At 42.9% G+C, this 25,782-nt stretch overlaps 1 protein-coding gene across 1 annotated transcript; it reads right to left on the bottom strand.

Annotated features, from left to right (window-relative positions):
• Positions 1–350: 350 nt before the first annotated feature.
• On the bottom strand, positions 351–2,529 carry LOC119358911 (probable pectinesterase/pectinesterase inhibitor 21). The gene is made up of 2 exons (XM_037625300.1): positions 1,545–2,529; positions 351–1,330 (listed from the first exon to the last, which is right to left on the bottom strand). The coding sequence occupies exons 1-2, from the start codon at positions 2,509–2,511 to the stop codon at positions 609–611; spliced, it is 1,689 nt and encodes a 562-aa protein (XP_037481197.1). The 5' UTR covers positions 2,512–2,529; the 3' UTR covers positions 351–608.
• Between the last annotated feature and the right edge of the window lie 23,253 nt (positions 2,530–25,782).

A 25,782-nucleotide genomic window follows, 5' to 3' on the forward strand; every position in this document is an offset into this window, starting at 1 on the left:
CAAAGATTCAGTTCTTCCTAAGTTTGACCAAATATATAAAAGAAAATATCAACAACTATAATATTGGATGAATAGCTTATGAAACTATATCTCATGGTGGATATATCGATATTGATTTAATATTGTTTATCTTAATATTTTTGTATATATATACTTGGTCAAACTTAGATAGCTTTGACTTTTTGATTGAATTTATATGCCATCTATTTGGGAAGGAGGTAGTATGACTCTAACCTTGTCCTAAGGACCAGGTACTGCCTTCACATCACTGAAGACGATATTCATTTCACGAATGGGAGAGTAACTAACTAGAGAGTACAACCCACCAACAAAAAAGTACAAGGAGCACCTCATCGTGAAGACACACCGAGTAAAGAAATTAGCAAGGTATATATACGAAAAATAAACATCCCAGGTTTACATACACATGCACATCTTTCTCTCCTCCAAATTAAAGCTAGTTAGTAAGTATACATGTATTGGTTAATCATCATGGTACGCAGTGCACCATAGTGTATAATTAACAGTATATGTCAACTCAGCTAATTGCATATAAGTAGCAACGGAGCAGGGGGGAAATGAAACGTGGTAACGGATGGAGTGATGAGTTAATGATCCCTCCCCGCCTCCGACTGCGGGAGGAGCCCCGGGATGTAGGGCACGCCGTACTTGGGGATGAACTGCTCGCCCTGGATGAAGGCCTCGACGGTGTACTCCTTTTGTGCGTCAGCGTAGGTGACAGTCTTGATGCCGCCCCACTTGGCGCGCTGGCTCATATCGGCGCCGGGCCCGGTGTTCTCCACCTCGGCGTAGAAGAGGGTCTCGAGGGCGAAGTCGCCGTTCCACTCGAGCCAGCCCTTGGGGTCGATGAAGGCGCCGATCTCGTTCTGGATGTAGATGGTCCTAGAGTACTCCTTCCATGGCCGCGCCAGGTAGGTCTTGATCTTGCCCGTCGAGTCCTTGAAGTCCGGGTGCGGCTCGATGGTGTTGTTGTGCATGACGGTGCCCCCGACGGAGCGCTTCTCGCGCCGCCCTTGCGCGGTGATGATGTTGAGCTGGTTGTCCATGGGCTTGCGCGGCAAGATGAGGCAGTTCTGGATGACCACCTGGGAGTTGCCGAAGATGAAGTCGATGGTGCCGGTGACGGTGCAGTCGCGGAAGAACTGCCGTTGCGCGTGGGTGTAGAGCGTGTCTTGGTACCCGTCGAAGTAGCACTGGTAGAAGACGGCCTGGTCGCTCTGCACCCGCAGTGCCACGGCCTGGTGGTTCTCGGCCCCCGCCGTGTTCTCCACCCTCACGCCCTTCATGAAGAAGCCGTTCCCGATTGCCTCTGCATGCACGCGCGCATTTCCTCCATTATCAATACAGTTCGTTTTGCTTTGGTTAATTGTGCGTCTGTGATGACTTGGTTAATTTTATGATGATGAGCCGGCTTAGTCTTTCAAAAATGCTCATATATAGGGATAGGATATGTGTTCGTTCATAGGGGTGATCAAGTGTATGAGCCTCTACGTCTATCTATGTGTTAAAACAAAATGACGTACCCATGGTTGCGGTGTCCTTGGTGGTGATGTTCATCTTGAAGTTCTTGTTGCCGGTGATGATGGTCTTGTCGTCGCCGTCGCCGATGACGACGAGGTTGGTGATAGGGCGGCCCACGGAGACGTACTCCTTGTAGGTGCCGGCCTTGATGTACATGACGTACATGGAGGCGCTCTTGGGCGGCACCTTTGCGAGCGCCTCCTTGATGGTCTTGAAGTCGCCGCTGCCGTCAGCGGCGACGGTGACGTTGGGCTTGAACTCCGGTGCGGAGGGCTCGGCCTCCAGCAGCCGCCTCTTCCCGTCGTTCATCCAGTAAGGCATGCCGTCCTCCTCCCCTAGCAGCCTCCTCTTCCCGATGTTGAGGCTGCCGAGGGAGGCGGAGAACTGGTCGACCACGGCGAGGATGTCCTCGGTGAGCTCCTGGGAGGCGTTGAGCGCGCCGCGCATCTTGGCGGCGGCGTCGGTGGTGGTGTTGGCGAAGCCGTCGAGGCACGTCTCCTGGTAGGTGAGCGCGGCGCTGAGCCAGGTCTTGAGGTCGGCGGCGGCTTTGTTGAAGTCGGTCATCTCGAAGCCGCCGAGGCGGTCGAAGGTGGTCTTGAGGTCCTCGATGGCGTACTCCAGCAGCTCCTTGCAGTTCTCGAGGGCCCCCGACGTGCGTGGGTCGCTCTTGAGCTCCTCCAGGGTGGCCGACTCGCTGATGGCCTTCCTGATCTTCTCCGAGGTGACCTCGAAGATGGCCTTGGCGAGCTCCGTCGGCGACGTGGCGTTGCCGCCCACCTTGGTCAGCTCCGTCTCGCACGTCTCTTTGTAGTCCATGGGCTGGCAGAAGGCCTTCACGGACTTGACGGAGGTGGTGAGCTCCCCATCGCCCTTGTCGCCGCCGTTGCCCTTGAACGACACGACGAACACGGCGGCGACGACCGCCACCACCAGGACGGTCGACGCGCCGATGATCGCACCTTTACTCATCGTGTCGGGGCGGGTGGAGTCGGCCGGGTCCCTGTACTGGAAAGCGCGGAGAGACGGAGGAGACGGCTTATAACGAGCGGCGACATAGTCAGCGAGGTGAAGAAATGGATGGACCGAGGACGCCGGAGCTGGGAAAGCGGCGACGTGTACGGAGAGTCGCACGACGAAAATAGATGGTCCACTCCGCCCTTCGGGTACACGCAACTGCAAGCATGCACGTGCCGAAGTGTCACGTGTGCATGGGGCAGGTGGTTACAACATCTACATCAAATCTAACCTCTCAAATGCCGACACACGTGTCCGGACACGTTCGTGAACAGTGACCGATCGCATCTCAAACAATCTCTTCCATAACCGGATACCGCAATTAAGAAACCACATATTCATACAATTACATGCAACATGAAATCTAATCTAAGCGGAGCTCATTCAGCTCCGCCATGTCCATGTCCGACGGTCGGCTGCGCCCCTTGAAGTAAGTGTTTCTTCAGTCGCTCGCGGGGTAGAGTGGGAAGACTCGCACCGGCTCACGGGACTCGAGGCGCCACCGTCTTCCATGCCCTACTCTTCCTCGTCGGAGCCCGCCGCCTGCACGTTGCCGGTGGATGTGAGGTCGACAACGGATCCATCGTGGTTGGAGGCCATGTCCACCAGGACGCGGTTGCGGTGCCCGGGGTTGCAGGCTATCCGTCTTGAGCCGAAGAGTGCGACTCCTCCTCGCCGACCTCTGCCGCGAGGGCTGCTGCAACCTCCCTCAACCTCTGCCTCGCACGACGGACACGCCGCGCCATACCCTCGGCGGACGGACCACGGATGGCCTCATCATCGGTGCACCAACGAAGGGGCTGCACATCCGCCACGGTGTTCAATCGCCAAATTGAGTGCACCACCTCTAGCGAGGCAGCGACGACTTGCCTCATGCCGGATCCACACACCATTTGGGCGGACACGATCAATTCGTGGCAGATTGAGTCCGACCGATGTCGGACATTCTCCTCGGGGGCGCGGCAGAGTGCAATGGGGATGGCCATCTCCTCCTCGGGGCTAACTGCGATGAGGTCCTAGTTCGCTAATCGATAGATGGAGGACTTGGATCCGCTGTCCGCCATGTCAGAGAAGGCCAGAGATCGCCGGACGAGAGCTTGAATGGAGGAGTGAACTAGAAGAGAGTGAAGTGAAGTGGCTAGAGTTTGATCCGGAAAGTGAATGGAAACGAATATATGTGGGGTCGGGATGGGCCAGCATGGGCTGGCTCTGACATGAAAGACGCGCCCGGTCGCATCCGGACCTCCCTATATCCATCCCAAATTTAGGCTGGACCTGAGAGGTGTCGATTAGTCCGAAAATTTTAGTCCGGTTTAAGGCATCCGCCCGGTTCGTTCGAGGGCGTTTGAGATGCCCGCATGTAGTTTCTTTTAGCGTATTCTGTATGCCTCGTCTGTATATTTTTTTTATTTAGTGTGTATGCCTCTTATTTGAAGCCATGTCTTAACATTAAAATAATCCAAATGCTTGTTCATGCAGCTGTACGATATTGTTGATGCGAGGACACACTCTTCACATTGTTCTATGCGTAGTTTTTTGTGTTAGTAGCAAGTGATGGACTTCACATATAGTAATTATGAGGGGTTTAAAGCACAACAGTTTGAATAGGAACAATTCCTAAGTTCACACAATGTATCCATACTTCCTCTGCCCTTGAATAAATGAACATTTTGAAGGAAATATGCTCTATAGGCAATAATAAAGTTATTATTTATTTCCTTATATCATGATAAATGTTTATTATTCATGCTAGAATTGTATTAACGGGAAACATAATACATGTGTGAATACATAGACAAACAGAGTGTCACTAGTATGCCTCTACTTGACTAGCTCGTTAATCAAAGATGATTATGTTTCCTAACCATGAACAAAGAGTTGTTATTTGATTAACGGGATCACATCATTAGGTGAATGATCTGATTGACATGACCCATTCCATTAGCTTAGCACCCGATCGTTTAGTATGTTGCTATTGCTTTCTTCATGACTTATACATGTTCCTATGACTATGAGATTATGCAACTCCCGTTTGCCGGAGGAACACTTTGTGTGCTACCAAACGTCACAACGTAAATGGGTGATTATAAATGTGCTCTACAGGTGTCTCCAAAGGTACATGTTGGGTTGGCGTATTTCGAGATTAGGATTTGTCACTCCGATTGTCGGAGAGGTATCTCTGGGCCCTCTCGGTAATGCACATCACATAAGCCTTGCAAGCATTGCAACTAATGAGTTAGTTGCGAGATGATGTATTACGGAACGAGTAAAGAGATTTGCCGGTAACGAGATTGAACTAGGTATTGAGATACCGATGATCGAATCTCGGGCAAGTAACATACCGATGACAAAGGGAACAACGTATGTTGTTATGCGGTCTGACCGATAAAGATCTTCGTAGGATATGTAGGAGCCAATATGAGCATCCAGGTTCCGCTATTGGTTATTGACCAGAGACGTGTCTCGGTCATGTCTACATTGTTCTCGAACCCGTAGGGTCCGCACGCTTAAGGTTTCGATGACAGTTATATTATGAGTTTATGAGTTTTGATGTACCGAAGTTAGTTCAGAGTCCCGGATGTGATCACGGACATGACGAGGAGTCTCGAAATGGTCGAGACATAAAGATTGATATATTGGACGGCTATATTCGGACACCGGAAGTGTTCCGGGTGATTTTAGAGAAAACCGGAGAGCCAGAGGGTTACCGGAACCCCCCCGGGAGAAGTAATGGGCCATATGGGCCTTAGTGGAGAGAGAGAGGGGCAGCCAAAGGTGGGCCGCGCGCCTCCTCCCCCCTGGTCCGAATTGGACTAGGAGAGGGGCGGCGGCGCCCCCCTTTCCTTCTCCCTCCCCACTTCTTTCCCCCTCCTAGTAGGAGTCCTACTCCTACTAGGAGGAGGACTCCTCCTTGGCGCTCCATAGGGGCCGGCCGGCCTCCTCCCCTTGATCCTTTATATACGGGGGTAGGGGGCACCCCTAGACACACAAGTTGATCCACGTGATCATATTCTTAGCCGTGTGCGATGCCCCCTTCCACCATAATCCTCGATAATATTGTAGCGGTGCTTAGGCGAAGCCCTGCGACGGTAGTACATCAAGATCGTCACCACGCCGTCGTGCTGACGGAACTCTTCCCCGACACTTTGTTGGATCGGAGTCCGGGGATCGTCATCGAGCTGAACGTGTGCTAAAACTCGGAGGTGCCGTAGTTTCGGTGCTTGATCGGTCGGGCCGTGAAGACGTAAGACTACATCAACCGCGTTATGCTAACGCTTCCGCTGTCGGTCTACAAGGGTACGTAGATCACACTCTCCCCTCTCGTTGCTATGCATCACCATGATCTTGCGTGTGCGTAGGAATTTTTTTGAAATTACCACGTTCCCCAATAGTGGCATCCGAGCCTAGGTTTTATATGTTGATGTTATATGCACGAGTAGAACACAAGTGAGTTGTGGGCGATATAAGTCATACTGCTTACCAGCATGTCATACTTTGGTTCGGCGGTATTGTTGGACAAAGTGGCCCGGACCGACATTACGCGTACGCTTACGCGAGACCAGTTCTCCCGACGTGCTTTGCACATAGGTGGCTTGCGGGTGACAGTTTCTCCAACTTTAGTTGAACCGAGTGTGGCTACGCCCGGTCCTTGCGAAGGTTAAAACAGCACCAACTTGACAAACTATCATTGTGGTTTTGATGCGTAGGTATGATTGGTTCTTGCTTAAGCCCATAGCAGCCACGTAAAACTTGCAACAACAAAGTAGAGGACGTCTAACTTGTTTTTGCAGGGCATGTTGTGATGTGATATGGTCAAGACATGATGCTAAATTTTATTGTATGAGATGATCATGTTTTGTAACCGAGTTATCGGCAACTGGCAGGAGCCATATGGTTGTCGCTTTATTGTATGCAATGCAATCGCGCTGTAATGCTTTACTTTATCACTAAGCGGTAGCGATAGTCGTGGAAGCATAAGATTGGCGAGACATCAATGATGCTACGATGGAGATCAAGGTGTCGCGCCGGTGACGATAGTGATCACGACGGTGCTTAGAAGATGGACATCACAAGCACAAGATGATGATGGCCATATCATATCACTTATATTGATTGCATGTGATGTTTATCTTTTATGCATCTTATCTTGATTTGATTGACGGTAGCATTATAAGATGATCTCTCACTAATTATCAAGAAGTGTTCTCCCTGAGTATGCACCATTGCGAAAGTTCTTCGTGCTGAGACACCACGTGATGATCGGGTGTGATAGGCTCTACGTTCAAATACAACGGGTGCAAAACAGTTGCACACGCGGAATACTCAGGTTGTACTTGACAAGCCAAGCATATACAGATATGGCCTCGGAACACGGAGACCGAAAGGTCGAGTGTGAATCATATAGTAGATATGATCAACATAGTGATGTTCACCAATGAAACTACTCCATCTCGCATGATGATCAAACATGGTTTAGTTGATTTGGATCACGTAATCACTTAGAGGATTAGAGGGATGTCTATCTAAGTGGGAGTTCTTTAAGTAAATTAATTGAACCTAAATTTATCATGAAACATAGTACCTGATAGTATCTTGCTTGTTTATGCTTGATTGTAGATAGATGGCTCGTGCTGTTGTTCCGTTGAATTTTAATGCGTTCCTTGAGAAAGCAAAGTTGAAAGATGATGGTAGCAATGACACGGACTGGGTCCGTAACTTGAGGATTATCCTCATTGCTGCACAGAAGAATTACGTCCTGGAAGCACCGCTGGGTGCCAGGCCTGTTGCTGGAGCAACACCAGATGTTATGAACGTCTGGGAGAGCAAAGCTGATGACTACTCGATAGTTCAGTGTGCCATGCTTTACGGCTTAGAATCGGGTTTTCAACGACGTTTTAAACGTCATGGAGCATATGAGATGTTCCAGGAGTTGAAGTTAATATTTCAAGCAAATGCCCGGATTGCGAGATATGAAGTCTCCAATAAGTTCTATAGCTGCAAGATGGAGGAGAACAGTTCTGTCAGTGAGCATATACTCAAAATGTCTGGGTATAATAATCACTTGATTCAATTGGGAGTTAATCTTCCAGATGATTGCGTCATTGACAGAATTCTCCAATCACTGCCACCAAGCTACAAGAGCTTCGTGATGAACTATAATATGCAAGGGATGAATAAGACTATTCCCGAGCTCTTCGCAATGCTAAAAGCTGCGGAGGTAGAAATGAAGAAGGAGCATCAAGTGTTGATGGTCAACAAGACCACTAGTTTCAAGAAAAAGGGCAAAGGGAAGAAGAAGGGGAACTTCAAAAAGAATAGCAAGCAAGTTGCTACTCAAGAGAAGAAACCCAAACCTGGACCTAAGCCTGAAACTGAGTGCTTCTACTGCAAGCAGACTGGTCAGTGGACGCGGAACTGCCCCAAGTATTTGGCGGATAAGAAGGATGGCAAGGTGAACAAAGGTATATGTGATATACATGTTATTGATGTGTACCTTACTAATGCTCGCAGTAGCACCTGGGTATTTGATACTGGTTCTGTTGCTAATATTTGCAACTCAAAACAGGGACTACGAATTAAGCGAAGATTGGCTAAGGACGAGGTGACGATGCGCGTGGGAAACGGTTCCAAAGTCGATGTGATCGCAGTCGGCACGCTACCTCTATATCTACCTTCGGGATTAATATTAGACCTAAATAATTGTTATTTGGTGCCAGCATTAAGCATGAACATTATATCTGGATCTTGTTTGATGCGAGACGGTTATTCATTTAAATCTGAGAATAATGGTTGCTCTATTTATATGAGTAATATCTTTTATGGTCATGCACCCTTAAAGAGTGGTCTATTTTTATTGAATCTCGATAGTAGTGACACACATATTCATAGTGTTGAAGCCAAAAGATGCAAAGTTGATAATGATAGTGCAACTTATTTGTGACACTGCCGTTTGGGTCATATCAGTATAAAGCGCATGAAGAAACTCCATACTGATGGGCTTTTGGAACCACTTGATTATGAATCACTTGGTACTTGCGAACCGTGCCTTATGGGTAAGATGACAAAAACACCATTCTCCGGTACTATGGAGAGAGCAACAGATTTGTTGGAAATCATACATACAGATGTATGTGGTCCGATGAACATTGAGGCTCGTGGCGGATATCGTTATTTTCTCACCTTCACAGATGACTTAAGCAGATATGGGTATATCTACTTAATGAAACACAAGTATGAAACATTTGAAAAGTTCAAAGAATTTCAGAGTGAAGTTGAAAATCATCGTAACAAGAAAATAAAATTCCTACGATCTGATCGTGGAGGAGAATATTTGAGTTACGAGTTTGGTGTACATTTGAAAAATTGTGGAATAGTTTCGCAACTCACGCCACCCGGAACACCACAGCGTAATGGTGTGTCCGAACGTCGTAATCGTACTTTACTAGATATGGTGTGATGTATGATGTCTCTTACTGATTTACCGCTATCGTTTTGGGGATACGCTCTAGAGACGGCCACATTCACGTTAAATAGGGCACCATCAAAATCCGTTGAGACGACGCCTTATGAACTGTGGTTTGGCAAAAAACCAAAGTTGTCGTTTCTGAAAGTTTGGGGCTGCGATGCTTATGTGAAAAAGCTTCAACCTGATAAGCTCAAACCCAAATCGGAGAAATGTGTCTTCATAGGATATCCAAAGGAAACTATTGGATACACCTTCTATCACAGATCCGAAGGCAAGACTTTTGTTGCTAAATTCGGAAACTTTCTGGAGAAGGAGTTTCTCTCGAAAGAAGTGAGTGGGAGGAAAGTAGAACTTGACGAGGTAACTGTACCTACTCCCTTATTGGAAAGTAGTACATCACAAAAACCTGTTTCTGTGACACCTACACCAGTTAGTGAGGAAGCTAATGATGATGATCATGAAACTTCAGAACAAGATACTACTGAACCTCGTAGATCAACCAGAGTGAGATCCGCGCCAGAGTGGTACGGTAATCCTGTTATGGAAGGCATGCTACTAGATCATGATGAACCTACGAACTATGAAGAAGCGATGGTGAGCCCAGATTCCGCAAAATGGCTTGAAGCCATGAAATATGAGATGGGATCCATGTATGAGAACAAAGTATGGACTTTGGTTGACTTGCCCGATGATCGGCAAGCAATTGAGAATAAATGGATCTTCAAGAAGAAGACTAACGCTGACGGTAATATTACTGTCTACAAAGCTCGACTTGTCGCAAAAGGGTTTTGGCATGTTCAAGGGATTGACTACGATGAGACCTTCTCACCCGTAGCGATGCTTAAGTCTGTCCGAATCATGTTAGCAATTGCCGCATTTTATGATTATGAAATTTGGCAGATGGATGTCAAAACTGCATTCCTGAATGGATTTCTGGAAGAAGAGTTGTATATGATGCAACCAGAAGGTTTTGTCGATCCAAAGGGAGCTAACAAAGTGTGCAAGCTCCAGCGATCCATTTATGGACTGGTGCAAGCCTCTCGGAGTTGGAATAAACGCTTTGATAGTGTGATCAAAGCATTTGGTTTTATACAGACTTTTGGAGAAGCCTGTATTTACAAGAAAGTGAGTGGGAGCTCTGTAGCATTTCTGATATTATATGTGGATGACATATTACTAATTGGAAATGATATAGAATTTCTGGATAGCATAAAGGGATACTTGAATAAGAGTTTTTCAATGAAAGACCTCGGTGAAGCTGCTTACATATTAGGTATTAAGATCTATAGAGATAGATCAAGACGCTTAATTGGACTTTCACAAAGCACATACCTTGACAAAGTTTTGAAGAAGTTCAAAATGGATCAAGCAAAGAAAGGGTTCTTGCCTGTGTTACAAGGTGTGAAGTTGAGTAAGACTCAATGCCCGACCACTGCAGAAGATAGAGAGAAAATGAAAGATGTTCCCTATGCTTCAGCTATAGGCTCTATCATGTATGTAATGCTGTGTACCAGACCTGATGTGTGCCTTGCTATAAGTCTAGCAGGGAGGTACCAAAGTGATCCAGGAGTGGATCACTGGACAGCGGTCAAGAACATCCTGAAATACCTGAAAAGGACTAAGGATATGTTTCTCATATATGGAGGTGACAAAGAGCTCATCGTAAAAGGTTACGTTGATGCAAGCTTTGACACTGATCCGGACGATTCTAAATCGGAAACCGGATACATGTTTACATTAAATGGTGGAGCTGTCAGTTGGTGTAGTTCTAAACAAAGCGTTGTGGCGGGATCTACATGTGAAGCGGAGTACATAGCTGCTTCGGAAGCAGCAAATGAAGGAGTCTGGATGAAGGAGTTCATATCCGATCTAGGTGTCATACCTAGTGCATCGGGTCCAATGAAAATCTTTTGTGACAATACCGGTGCAATTGCCTTGGCAAAGGAATCCAGATTTCACAAGAGAACCAAGCACATCAAGAGACGCTTCAATTCCATCCGGGATCTAGTCCAGGTGGGAGACACAGAGATTTGCAAGATACATACGGATCTGAATGTTGCAGACCCGTTGACTAAGCCTCTTCCATGAGCAAAACATGATCAGCACCAAGGCTCCATGGGTGTTAGAATCATTACTGTGTAATCTAGATTATTGACTCTAGTGCAAGTGGGAGACTGAAGGAAATATGCCCTAGAGGCAATAATAAAGTTATTATTTATTTCCTTATATCATGATAAATGTTTATTATTCATGCTAGAATTGTATTAACCGGAAACATAATACATGTGTGAATACATAGACAAACAGAGTGTCACTAGTATGGCTCTACTTGACTAGCTCGTTAATCAAAGATGGTTATGTTTCCTAACCATGAACAAAGAGTTGTTATTTGATTAACGGGATCACATCATTAGGTGAATGATCTGATTGACATGACCCATTCCATTAGCTTAGCACCCGATCGTTTATTATGTTGCTATTGCTTTCTTCATGACTTATACATGTTCCTATGACTATGAGATTATGCAACTCCCGTTTGCCGGAGGAACACTTTGTGTGCTACCAAACGTCACAACGTAAATGGGTGATTATAAAGGTGCTCTAAAGGTGTCTCCAAATGTACATGTTGGGTTGGCGTATTTTGAGATTAGGATTTGTCACTCCGATTGTCGGAGAGGTATCTCTGGGCTCTCTTGGTAATGCACATCACATAAGCCTTGCAAGCATTGCAACTAATGAGTTAGTTGCGAGATGATGTATTACGGAACGAGTAAAGAGACTTGCCGGTAACGAGATTGAACTAGGTATTGAGATACCGACGATCGAATCTCGGGCAAGTAACATACCGATGACAAAGGGAACAACGTATGTTGTTATGCGGTCTGACCGATAAAGATCTTCGTAGGATATGTAGGAGCCAATATGAGCATCCAGGTTCCGCTATTGGTTATTGACCAGAGACGTGTCTCGGTCATGTCTACATTGTTCTCGAACCCGTAGGGTCCGCACGCTTAAGGTTTCGATGACAGTTATATTATGAGTTTATGAGTTTTGATGTACCAAAGTTAGTTTAGAATCCCGGATGTGATCACGGACATGACGAGGAGTCTCGAAATGGTCGAGACATAAAGATTGATATATTGGACGGCTATATTCGGACACCGGAAGTGTTCCGGGTGATTTCGGAGAAAACCGGAGAGCCGGAGGGTTACCGGAACCCCCCCCCCCGGGAGAAGTAATGGGCCATATGGGCCTTAGTGGAGAGAGAGAGGGGCAGCCAAAGGTGGGCCGCGCGCCTCCTCCCCCTGGTCCGAATTGGACTAGGAGAGGGGGGGGGGGGCAGCGCCCCCCTTTCCTTCTCCCTCCCCACTTCTTTCCCCCTCCTAGTAGGAGTCCTACTCCTACTAGGAGGAGGACTCCTCCTTGGCGCGTCATAGGGGCCGGCCGGCCTCCTCCCCTTGATCCTTTATATACGGGGGTAGGGGGCACCCCTAGACACACAAGTTGATCCACGTGATCATATTCTTAGCCGTGTGCGGTGCCCCCTTCCACCATAATCCTCGATAATATTGTAGCGGTGCTTAGGTGAAGCCCTGCGACGGTAGTACATCAAGATCGTCACCACGCCGTCGTGCTGACGGAACTCTTCCCCGACACTTTGCTGGATCGGAGTCCGGGGATCGTCATCGAGCTGAACGTGTGCTAAAACTCGGAGGTGCCGTAGTTTCGGTGCTTGATCGGTCGGGCCGTGAAGACGTACGACTACATCAACCGCGTTGTGTTAACGCTTCCGCTGTCGGTCTACAAGGGTACGTAGATCACACACTCCCCTCTCGTTGCTATGCATCACCATGATCTTGCGTGTGCGTATGAATTTTTTTGAAATTACCATGTTCCCCAACACATTTAGTATTCAGAATTTATCTATAAAAATGTGTACTTCTATATTTTCAATGTACTTTAAAGTAGAAAAATGTATCTCTCTCATTACATAAGAATCAAGACCAATAATATTCAACACATGTTCTTCTCATTTTTTGTATATACTTAGCTTATTAGAGGTGGGATAATTAAAGGGGAGAGAGATGGTGGCTTGCAACTTCTCAATGCCTTTTCTACTTCACTCTATAATATATCTTAAAATTTATGTATGACCACTTATTTGACAACGGAGAGAGTACGCTATAGAGCTATGTGTCTTATTTTTTTATGCATTTAGTATTTTTTTCATAAATTTCAAAAGGATATAAATTTTGGAAGGAGCGTCGTAATTGCGATGTGTTTTCATCCTTAGATTCCTCGCGCCGAGACCTTTACAGCTAGATTACATTTATATTACAAGGGTAGGACGCGCTTTGCTTCATCATTGGTGTTATTATTTTTTAAATTACTCAGTCCGTTTCAAAATATAAGGTGTATTACTTTTTCGAAAAGTCAAATCTTTTAAGTTTGATAAAATTTATAGAGAAAGATATCAAAATCCATAATATCAAATCGGTATGATTAGATTCATCATGAAATGAATTTCCGTACCTTTTTTTTTAATATTGTGGATGTCAATATTTTTTTGCTCTGAACTTGGTCAAATTTAAGAAATTTGCCTTTTCAAAAAACTAATACCTCTTATATTTTGGAACTGATGGAATATTTAGTTTGGCGGGTGGGGGAGATGATGAAGTGTGTTTTATTTTTCTTTACAGTGATTTGATGGGCCTTTCGTGGGATGATTTTGTGTTATCCGCTAACTAGCGTATATTTATGTGGGGATTCTTGCGTTGGTGGTTGCTTGTACTATATTTATATGTTTTTATATGCCGGTTGCTGCTGATTGATTTGAAAAATAGTTGGTTCGGTCAAAATCGTAAACCAAATCCAAAATTGAATACCTCAATTGAATGAAAGAACTTTAAAATTAGGGAACATAGAAAATTAAATAAGAGAGGTCTTGAGAAATTGTTAGCGCAAGTCAAAATGGGGTGACCTAATTCTGAATTGAGACCTTAATTAATTGTGAGGCCTTAAAAATTAGGAAGCATAGTGTATAGTATAAAAAATTGAACGAGAGAGCTTTGGGAAATTGTTGGCCCGGTCAAATCGGATGATTCAGTTACAGTTGGAAACCTTAGTTGAATGTGGACTCTTTTAAGCTAGGGAGCATAGTATTATAGAGGATATGCTTTGACGTTATTTTTCAGAAGCAAGTTTGGTGGTATATTAAGGAACTTCAGTATTACAGAAAGAAACTTTCCATTAGGTTGTGCACCATGACAACCAATTAGTTCAATGATTTACTAAGTTGGCTATCATGTCTGCCAAGTTATCTCACATTTTCCTAAGTTGTGTTCTATTACTATGGAGTATCCCGACTTTGTTATAATTTTCCACTACAAATACTTTATACCGCCTTACTAAACTTTTTTCAAAAGCAATTTTGATACTATGGGAGACACCGCTTAGTGCTATATATAGCAACTTCCTATTTGAGTTCCATACCATGACTTCCAACTATCCTAATGTCATCATAAGTTGGCTACTATTACGGCCAAGTTGCCTAATGTTGTCCTAATTGAGTACCATGACCATCAAGTTTCCTGGTGTTGTTCTAAGTTGCCTACTATGACTGATGAGTGTCCTAACATTATCCCAAGTAGCCCTATAATACTTTACGGTATTCTGTATACAACTTAAAAACCATTGTAGATAGTTTTCACAATATAGGCAATTGAGCATCACCGGTAGATAACTTCATAGGTGTAGATAACTTAGCGTTTTGGGTAGTAGCTTTAGAAACCACGGTGGACACCTTACAAACTATCATAGGCTATTAATTAGTGATTACATGCAACTGAGCATCACCAACAACTTCGGAAACTATAAGTAACTTAGTTTTCGAGGGTAGGCAACTTTCACGACAGTGTAGAGAACCAATTGGCAATAATAGGCAACTTAGCACCAATGGTAGGCAACTTTCATCATAAAACAAGTTATTTTACGTTGCACTAAAGTTGCTTTCTAAAAGACTAAAGATTTCTTTTAAAAAGGTTGTCAAACCATATTCATACGAGATCTTGTTCTAGAGAGCTCGCCGCGACAAATCTAAGGGCGAAAATGGATCTCAAATCCGACTTTTAGTATAAGAGTTTGGCATTTTGAAATTTTCAAAAAAATTCATTCACGCCACAGCCTACCTCTGGGCACACGCATAGCAATTAGATGGAGAAAAACTAATTAGGTGGGATCGGGTCAAGGATCAAATACGTTGGGAATATATGACTTGGCTTTTCTTTCTTGTCGACTAGGAAAAAGTGTGGCACAAACTATCCTTATTTAGGGGGATGGTCTCTAATCTCCACTACTATTAAACAAGTAAACATATTCTTTCCTAAACGCACACAGAAACATGTACAGGAAACAATCAGGATAAAATACCACCTCACGATCAGATCCACCTAATTAGATCTAACCGTTAATATAAAAATTAACCCTCATATGTGGGTGTTTAGCAATTAACAGAAGTGGACGCTACTCTGCCATCTATCGAGTGAGGGGACAAAATGTTCCGTTGCGCGAGGAAAAAACAAACTGATTCACGTGATTAAAGGCTTGCATGCAGCAGCATGGCCCAAGTTCAGCAATATGGCGTTCACATGTATTGGTTCGGCCAGCGGCGCCGCATCTTCAGGAGGGGAGGAGATGGGGGAGAATGAGAGTCCTAGTGCTACCTCTTGAGTATGCGTTGGTTTTCCCTTGAAGAGGAAAGGGTGATGCAACAAAGTAGCGTAAGTATTTCCCTCAGTTTTTGAGAACCAAGGTATCAATTCAGTAGGAGACTACATGCAAATCGCCTAGTACCTGCACAAACAATCAAGAATCTTGCAACCAACGCGATAAAGGGGTTGTCAATCCCTTCGCGGCCACTTGCAAAAGTGAGATTTGATAAAGATAATAAGATAAATATTTTTGGTATTTTTGTTGTATAGATTGAAAAGTAAAGATTGCAAAATAAATAGATAGTAAACTAGAATTAAAGATCGGGAACTTATATGATGTAAAGTAGACCCGGGAGCCATAGGTTTCACTAGTGGCTTCTCTCATGATAGCATATATTACGGTGGGTGAACAAATTACTGCCAAGCAATTGATAGAAAAGCGCATAGTTATGAGAATATCTAGGCATGATCATTGATGTCTAATACACAACCTTCTTCTTGTAGACGTTGTTGGGCCTCCAAGTGCAGAGGTTTGTAGGACAGTAGAAAATTTCCCTCAAGTGGTTGACCTAAGGTTTATCAATCCGTAGTAGGCGTAGGATGAAGATGGTCTCTCTCAAGCAACCCTGCAACCAAATAACAAAGAGTCTCTTGTGTCCCCAACACGCCCAATACAATGGTAAATTGTATAGGTGCACTAGTTCGGCGAAGCGATGGTGATACAAGTGGTATATGGATGGTAGATAAAGGTTTTTGTAATCTGAAAATATAAAAACAGCAAGGTAACTAATGATAAAAGTGAACATAAATGGTATTGCAATGCGTTGAAACAAGGCCTGGGGTTCATTCTTTCACTAGTGCAAGTTCCCTCAACAATAATAACATAATTGGATCATATAACTATCCCTCAACATGCAACAAAAAGAGTCACTCCAAAGTCACAAATAGCGGAGAACAAATGAAGAGATTATGGTAGGGTATGAAACCACCTCAAAGTTATCCTTTCTGATCGATCTATTCAAGAGTCCGTAGTAAAATAACATGCAGCTATTCCTTCCGTTCAATCTATCATAGAGTTCGTACTAGAATAACACCTTAAGACACAAATCAACCAAAACCCTAATGTCACCTAGATACTCCAATGTCACCTCAAGTATCCGTGGGTATGATTATACGATATGCATCACACAATCTCAGATTCATCTATTCAAACCAACACAAAGTACTTCAAAGAGTGCCCCAAAGATTCTACCGGAGAGTCAAGACGAAAACTTGTGCCAACCCCTATGCATAGGTTCATGGGCGGAACCCGCAAGTTGATCACCAAAACATACATCAAGTGTATCACATGATATCCCATTGTCACCAAAGATAAGCACGTGCAAGACATACATCAAGTGTTCTCAAATCCTTAAAGACTCAATCCGATAAGACAACATCAAAGGGAAAACTCAATTCATCACAAGAGAGTAGAGGGGAAGAAACATCATAAGATCCAACTATAATAGCAAAGCTCGCGATACATCAAGATCGTACCACCTCAAGAACACGAGAGAGAAAGAGAGATCAAACACATAGCTACTAGTACATACCCTCAACCCCGAGGGAGAACTACTCCCTCCTCGTCATGGAGAGCGCCAAGATGATGAAGATGGCCACCGGAGAGGGATTCCCCCTCCGGCAGGGTGCTGGAATGGGTCTAGATTAGTTATCGGTGGCTACGGAGGCTTCTGGCAACGGAACTCCCGATCTATTGTGCTCCCCGAAGTTTTTAGGGTATATGGGTATATATAGGAGGAAGTACGTCGGTGGATCTCCGGGCTGTCCACGAGGCAGGGGGCGCGCCCAGGGGGGTGGGCGCGCCCCCACCCTCGTGGGCAGCCCGGGACTCTTCTGGTCCATCTCCGATACTCCGTGGGCTTCTTCTGGTCTAAAAATAAGTTCCGTGAAGTTTCAGGTCAATTGGACTCCATTTGATTTTCCTTTTCCGCGATACTCTAAAACAAGGAAAAAACAAAAACTGGCACTGGGCTCTGGGTTAATAGGTTAGTCCGAAAAAATATAAAAGTGCATAATAAAGCATATAAAACATCCAAGGTTGATAATATAATAGCATGGAACAATCAAAAATTATAGATACGTTGGAGGCGTATCAGCATCCCCAAGCTTAATTCCTGGTCGTCCTCGAGTAGGTAAATGATAAGAACAGAATTTTTGATGTGGAATGCTACCTAACATATTTATCCATGTGATTCTCTTTATTGTGGCAAGAATATTCAGATCCATAAGATTCAAGAGAAAAGTTTAATATTGACATAAAAATAATAATGCTTCAATCATACTAACCAAGCAATCATGTCTTCTCAAAATAACATGGCCAAAGAAAGCTATCCCTACAAAATCGTATAGTCTGGCTATGCTCCATCTTCACCACACAAAGTATTTAAATCATGCACAACCCCGATGACAAGCCAAGCAATTGTTTCATACTTTTGGCATTCTCAAACTTTTTCAATCTTCACGCAATACATGAGCGTGAGCCATGGACATCACACTATATGTGGAACAGAATGGTGGTTGTGGAGAAGATAAAAAGGGAGAAGATAGTCTCACATCAACTAGGCGTATCAATGGGCTATGGAGATGCCCATTAATAGATATCAATGTGAGTGAGTAGGGATTACCATGCAACGGACGCACTAGAGATATAAGTGTATGGAAGCTCAAAAAGAAACTAAGTGGGTGTGCATTCAAATCGCTTGCTCACGAAGACCTAGGGCATTTTGAGGAAGCCCATCATTGGAATATACAAGCCAAGTTCTATAATGTAAAATTCCCACTAGTTTATGAAAGTGACAACATAGGAGACTCTCTATCATGAAGATCATGGTGATACTTTGAAGCACAAGTGTGGTAAAAGGATAGTAGTATTGCCCTTTTTTATTTATTTATTCCTTTTTTGGGCCTTCTTTTTTTGGCCTTTCACTCTTTTTTGGGACAATACTCTATGAATGATGATCATCACACTTCTATTTATTTACAACTCAATGATTACAACTCGATACTAGAACAAAGTATGACTTTATATGAATGCCTCTGGCGGTATACCGGGATAGCAATGATGCATCAGTGACTTATATGAAAGAATTATGAACGGTGGCTTTGCCACAACTAAAATGTCAACTACATGATCATGCAAAGCAATATGATAATGATGGAGTGTGTCATAGTAAACGGAACGGTGGAAAGTTGCATGGTAATATATCTCAGAATGGCTATGGAAATACCATGATAGGTAGGTATGGTGGCTGTTTTGAGGAAGGTATATGGTGGGTGTATGATACTGGCGAAAGATGCGTGGTATTAGAGAGGCTAGCAATGGTGGAAGGGTGAGAGTGCGTATAATCCATGGACTAGACATTAGTCATAAAGAACTCACATACTTATTGCAAAAATCTATTAGTTATCGAAGCAAAGTACTACGCGCATTCTCCTAGGGGGATATATTGGTAGGAAAAGACAATCTCTCGTCCCCGACCTCCACTCATAAGGAGGACAATCAATAAATAAATCGTTCTCCGACTTCGTCACATAACGATTCACCATACGTGCATGCTATGGGAATCACAAACTTCAACACAAGTATCTCTCAAATTCATAACTACTCAACTAGCATGACTCTAATATTACCATCCTCATATCTCAAAACAATCATCAAGTATCAAACTTCTCATAGTATTCAATGCACTTTATATGAAAGTTTTTATTATATCCCTCTTGGATGCCCATCATATTAGGACTAAATTCATAACCAAAGCAAATTACCATGCTGTTCTAAAGGGCTCTAAAAATAATATAAGTGAAGCATGAGAGTTCATCTATTTCTATAAAACAAAACCACCACCGTGCTCTAGAAATATATAAGTAAAGCACTAGAGCAAATGACAAACTACTCCGAAAGATATAAGTGAAGATCAATGAGTAGTCGAATAATTATGCAACCATGTGAAGACTCTCTAAAATTTAAGAATTTAAGATCTTGGTATTTTATTCAAACAGCAAGCAAAACAAAAGAAAATAAAATGACGCTCCAAGCAAAACACATATCATGTGGTGAATAAAAATATAGCCTCAAGTTAATTTACCGATAGATGAAGACGAAAGGGGGGATGCCTTCTGGGGCATCCCCAAGCTTAGTCTTTTGGTTGTCCTTGAATTTACCTTGGGGTGCCTTGGGCATCCCCAAGCTTAGGCTCTTGCCACTCCTTGCTCCAAAATCCATCAAATTGTTACCCAAAAACTTGAAAACTTCACAACACAAAACTCAAACAGAAAAACTCATGAGCTCCGTTAGTACAAGAAAATAAATCACCACTTTAAAATACTGTAATGAACTCATTCTTTATTTATATTGGTGTTAAACCTACTATATTCTAACTTCTCTATGGTTCATACCCCTCGATACTAGCCATAGATTCATCAAAATAAGCAAACAACACACGAAAAATAGAATCTGTCAAAAACAGAACAACCTGTAGTAATCTGTAGGTTTAGAATACTTATGTAACTCCAAAAATTCTGAAAAATTAGGAAGACCTAAATAATTTGTATATTGATCTACTTCAGTTGGAATTGGTATTTTATTGCTCTCTGGTAGAAAATGAAAATTATTCTTGTGAGTGCATACTTTCTGTTTTTTTTTCAGCAAGATCAAACAACAATCACCCAAGAAGATCCTAAAGGCTTTACTTGGCACAAACACTAATTAAAACATAAAACCACATCTAAAAAGTGGCTAGATGAATTATTTATTACTAAACAGGAACAAAAAGCAAGGAACAAAACTAAAATTGGGTTGCCTCCCAACATGCGCTATCGTTTAACGCCCCTAGCTAGGCTTAAAAACAAGAATAGATCTAGGTATTGTCATCTTTCGTATGCAATCCATAAGTGGCTCTCATAATAGATTCATAAGGTAATTTAATTTTCTTTCTTGGAAATGTTCCATGTCTTTCCTTAACGGAAATTGGAATATAATATTTCCTTCTTTCACGTCAATAATTGCACCAATCGTTCTAAGGAAAGGTCTACCAAGAATAATAGGACATGTAGGATTGCAATCTATATCAAGAACAATGAAATCTACGGACACATAGTTCCTATTTGCAACAATAAGAACATCATTAATCCTTCCCATAGGTTTCTTAATGGTGGAATCTGTAAGGTGCAAATTTAAAGAACAATCATCAAATTCACGGAAACCTAACACATCACACAAAGTTTTTGGAATCGTGGAAACACTAGCACCCAAATAACATAAAGCATAACATTCATGATCTTTAATCTTAATTTTATAGTAGGTTCCCACTCATCATAAAGTTTTCTAGGGATAGAAACTTCTAATTCAAGCTTTTCTTCATAGGATTGCATTAAAGCATCAACGATATGTTTAGTAAAAGCTTTATTTTGATTATAAGCATGAGGAGAATTTAACACAAATTGCAACAAGGAAATACAATCTATCAAAGAGCAATTATCATAATTAAATTCCTTGAAATCCAAAATAGTGGGTTCATTGCTATGTAAAGTTTTGACCTCTTCAATCCCACTTTTACCATTTTTGCATCAAGATCTAAAAACTCCGAATCTTTGGGATGCCTTTTAACTAAAGTTGACTCATCTCCGGTCCCATCTTTATCAAGATTCATATTGGAAAACAAAGATTTAATAGGAGAGACATCAATCACTTTTAGATCATCATCATTATTATCATGAAAACTAGAAGAACTCGCTTTCACAAAGCAATCTTTTTTAGCACACATCCTAGCGGTTCTTTCTTTGCACTCATCAATGGAAATTCTCATGGCTTTGAGAGACTCAATGATATCATGCTTAGGTGGAATAGATCTAAGTTTCAAAGAATCAACATCAAGAGAAATTCTATCCACGTTCCTAGCCAACTCATCAATCTTAAACAATTTTTCTTCAAGCAAAGCATTGAAATTCTTTTGTAAATTCCTAAATTCTTTAACACTAGTCTCAAAATCAGAGGGCATTTTATTAAAAATTCCATAAGAGTTGTTGCAGGAATTACCATAATTATTAGAGGAATTACTAGGGAATGGCCTAGAATTAAAGTTTCCTCTATACGCGTTATTACCAAAGTTGTTCCTACCAACAAAATTCACATCCATAAATTAATTATTATTCTCAATTAAAGTGGACAAAGGCATATCATTAGGATCAGAAGAAACACTCCTATTAGCAAACAATTTCATAAGTTCATCGATCTTTCCACTCAAAACATTAATCTCTTCTATCGCATGAACCTTTTTACTAGTGGATCTTTCGGTATGCCATTGAGAATAATTAACCATAATATTATCTAGGAGTTTGGTAGCTTCTCCAAAAGTGATTTCCATAAAAGTACCTCCCGCGGCCGAATCTAGAAGATTTCTAGAAGCAAAATTCAATCCGGCATAAATTTTTTGTATAATCATCCATAGATTCAAACCATGTGTAGGGCAATTACGTATCATTAATTTCATCCTCTCCCAAGGTTGTGCAACATGCTCATGATCAAGTTGCTTAAAATTCATAATATCGTTTCTAAGAGAGATGATCTTAGCGGGAGGAAAATACTTAGAGATAAAAGCATCTTTGCACATATTCCATGAATCAATACTATTCTTAAGCAAAGAAGAGAACCAAGTTTTAGCACGATCTCTAAGCGAAAACGAAAATAGTTTCAATTTAACAATATCATTGTCCACATATTTCTTCTTTTGCATATCGCACAAATCAATAAAGTTGTTTAGATGGGTAGCGGCACCTTCACTAGGAAGGCCAGAAAATTGATCTTTCATGACAAGATTCAACAAAGCAGCATTAATTTCACAAGATTCAGCATCGGTAATAGGAGCAATCAAAGTGCTAATAAAATCATTGTTGTTGGTATTGGAAAAGTCGCATAATTTAGTATTATCTTGAGCCATCGTGACCAACAATCAATCCAACACACAAGCACAGAAGAAGCAAGCGAAAAAGACGAACAAAAAATGGCAAATAAAATGGCAAAGGTGAAGGGGGGAGAGGAAAACGAGAGGCAAATGGAAAATAATGTAATGCGAGGGAGAAGAGTTTGTGATGGGTACTTGGTATGTCTTGACTTGAGCGTAGATCTCCCCGGCAATGGCGCCAAAAATTCTTCTTGATACCTCTTGAGCATGCATTGGTTTTCCTTTGAAGAAGAAAGGGTGATGCAGCAGAGTAGCGTAAGTATTTCCCTCAGTTTTTGAGAACCAAGGTATCAATCCAGTAGGAGACTACATGCAAATCGCCTAGTACCTGCACAAACAATCAAGAACCTTGCAACCAACATGATAAAGGAGTTGTCAATCCCTTCACGGCCACTTGCAAAAGTGAGATCTGATAAAGATGATAAGATAAATATTTTTGGTATTTTTTCTGTATAGATTGAAAAGTAAAGATTGCAAAATAAATAGATAATAAACTAGAATTATAGATCAGAAACTTATATGATGTAAAGTAGACCCGGGGGCCATAGGTTTCACTAGTGGCTTCTCTCATGATAGCATATATTACGGTGGGTGAACAAATTATTTCCAAGCAATTGATAGAAAAGCGCATAGTTATGAGAATATCTAGGCATGATCATGAACATAGGCATCACGTCCGTGTCAAGTAGACCGAAACGATTCTGCATCTACTACTATTACTCCACACATCGACCGCTATCCAACATGCATCTAGAGTATTAAGTTCATAAGAACGGAGTAACGCATTAGGCAAGATGACATGATGTAGAGGGATAAACTCAAGCAATATGATATAAACCCCATCTTTTTATCCTCGATGCCAACAATACAATACGTGCCTTGCTGCCCCTGCTGTCACAAGGAAAGGAAACCGCAAGATTGAACCCAAAGCTAAGCACTTCTCCCATTGCAAGAAAGATCAATGTAGTAGGCCAAACTATAAACCGACAATTCAAAGAGACTTGCAAAGATAACAAATCATGCATATAAGAATTCAGGGAAGAATCAAATATTTTTCCTAGATAATCTTGATCATAAACCACAATTCATCGGATCTCGGAAAACACACCACAAAAAGTATTACATCGAATAGATCTCCAAGAACATCGAGGAGAACTTTGTATTGAGAACCAAAGAGAGAGAACAAGCCATCTAGCTAATAACTATGGACCCGAAGGTTTGTGGTAAACTACTAACACATCGTCGAAGAGGCTATGGTGTTGATGTAGAAGCCCTCCGTGATTGATTCCCCCTCTGGCAGATCGCCGGAAAAGGATCCAAGATGGGATGTCACGGGTACAGAAGGTTACAGCGGTGGAAAAGTGGTTTCATGGCTCCCTTGGATGTTTTCAGGGTATAAGAGTGTATATAGGCGAAAGAAGTAGGTCCAAGAAAGATCCTCACGAAGGTTTCATTCCGTTTGGATTCCGTTTGATATTCCTTTTTTGTGAAACACTGAAATAGGCAAAAAAACAACAACTGGCACTAGGCCTCCGGTTAATAGGTTAGACCCCAAAAATAATGTAAATAGCATATTAAAGCCCATTAAACATCCAAAATAGATAATATAATAGCATGGAACAATCAAAAATTATAGATACGTTGGAGACGTATCACCTGGCGGCGGCTCAGGACGTGCTCGCCGGCAAGCATGCTCCGGCGGCTGCCTGGCGCGTGAGGTTGGATCGGGGCACTAGGGTTTCCCCGCCGCCGCCCCACAACATTCACGGGTTGACGAGAAGAAAGCAGTTAGGGGGCGATGAAAGCGCCGATGGCTCAGACTACATCTATGCGACAACGACGGCTCGGGAGCGGCGAGTGGCCGATTCATCTCCTCGCTAGCCCCTCACCCTTCATAGGTTCAGGATCTGGCGCCCCTCTTCCCCTCGACGCCCAGGACGAGCGGCCAATCCAGAAAACCAACCCGATGGATTGATTCTTCATCAAGATACGCGCATACACAAGAAGCAGCCACACAGACAGTTGGATAGTTTTTCTTTCAGGAGCACACGCACATATGAAATCTGCAAGCCATCGGTGAAGACAGCCTCAGCCTCACTGCCGAGGACAGAATCATAGAAAGGTCAGCTTCATAGGAACCCACCGCAAGGACCACGCTCAGTTAGACACATACATATACCAAAATTGATATTGATCGATGCTTGTGGTCGCAATTTCATGTATGTCACTGATGTATTGATGCTCATGGTGAGATATGGGACAATAACTGGGAACCTTTCACCGCTCAATTCTTACCGGCTGTATCTTTGTAAGTAATCTGTTTTCCCTACCCCCTCTTATATTTACAGAAAATTCAATAGTGGTACACATGTGCTTATTTGTTATCGCTAATTAAGAATCAAGAGCTACTACATTCTTGAATATTGAGACTGTGTTAGTTGGTTTAGGTTAAACTTGATAAATGCAATTTACTTTTTTGTTCCATCTGACAATTCAGTTGTATTATTGATTTTGACAGTTTTGAGGAATTTTAACCCGTATTTGGATTTCAGCTTCCTCAATCATTCTGAATTATTTAATATTAGTATGAGGTAAATGTGTTCCCAAGATTAAACCTGAGAAATGTGTAGTTGCACACTTGGGTATGTTTGATTTCTTTAAGTACATGTAGTGACAACCACCATTGTTCATGATCTATTCTAAAGATAGATTATTAGCCGTGCAGCATCCATGTTGGTTCAATAAAATACTTCGGAATGGTTTCGGATGAGTTTGGGCATATACCGGAGTACCGGGGGGTTACCAAACCCCCCCGGGGGCTTAATGGGCCTACATGGGCTTTAGTGGAAGAGAGAGGAGGCGGCCAAGAGGTGGGGGCGCGCCCCCCAAGCCCAATCCGAATTAGGAGGTGGGCCGAAACCCCCTTTCCTTCTTCTCCTCTTCCCCTTCCTTCCCCCTCCTATTAGGACTAGGAAAGGGGGGAAACCTACTCCTAGTAGGAGTAGGAATCCCCCCTTGGGGGCGCACCATG

This window comes from Triticum dicoccoides, chromosome 2A (genome assembly GCF_002162155.2).
Source record: "Triticum dicoccoides isolate Atlit2015 ecotype Zavitan chromosome 2A, WEW_v2.0, whole genome shotgun sequence".
Classification (NCBI taxonomy): Eukaryota; Viridiplantae; Streptophyta; class Magnoliopsida; order Poales; family Poaceae; genus Triticum; species Triticum dicoccoides.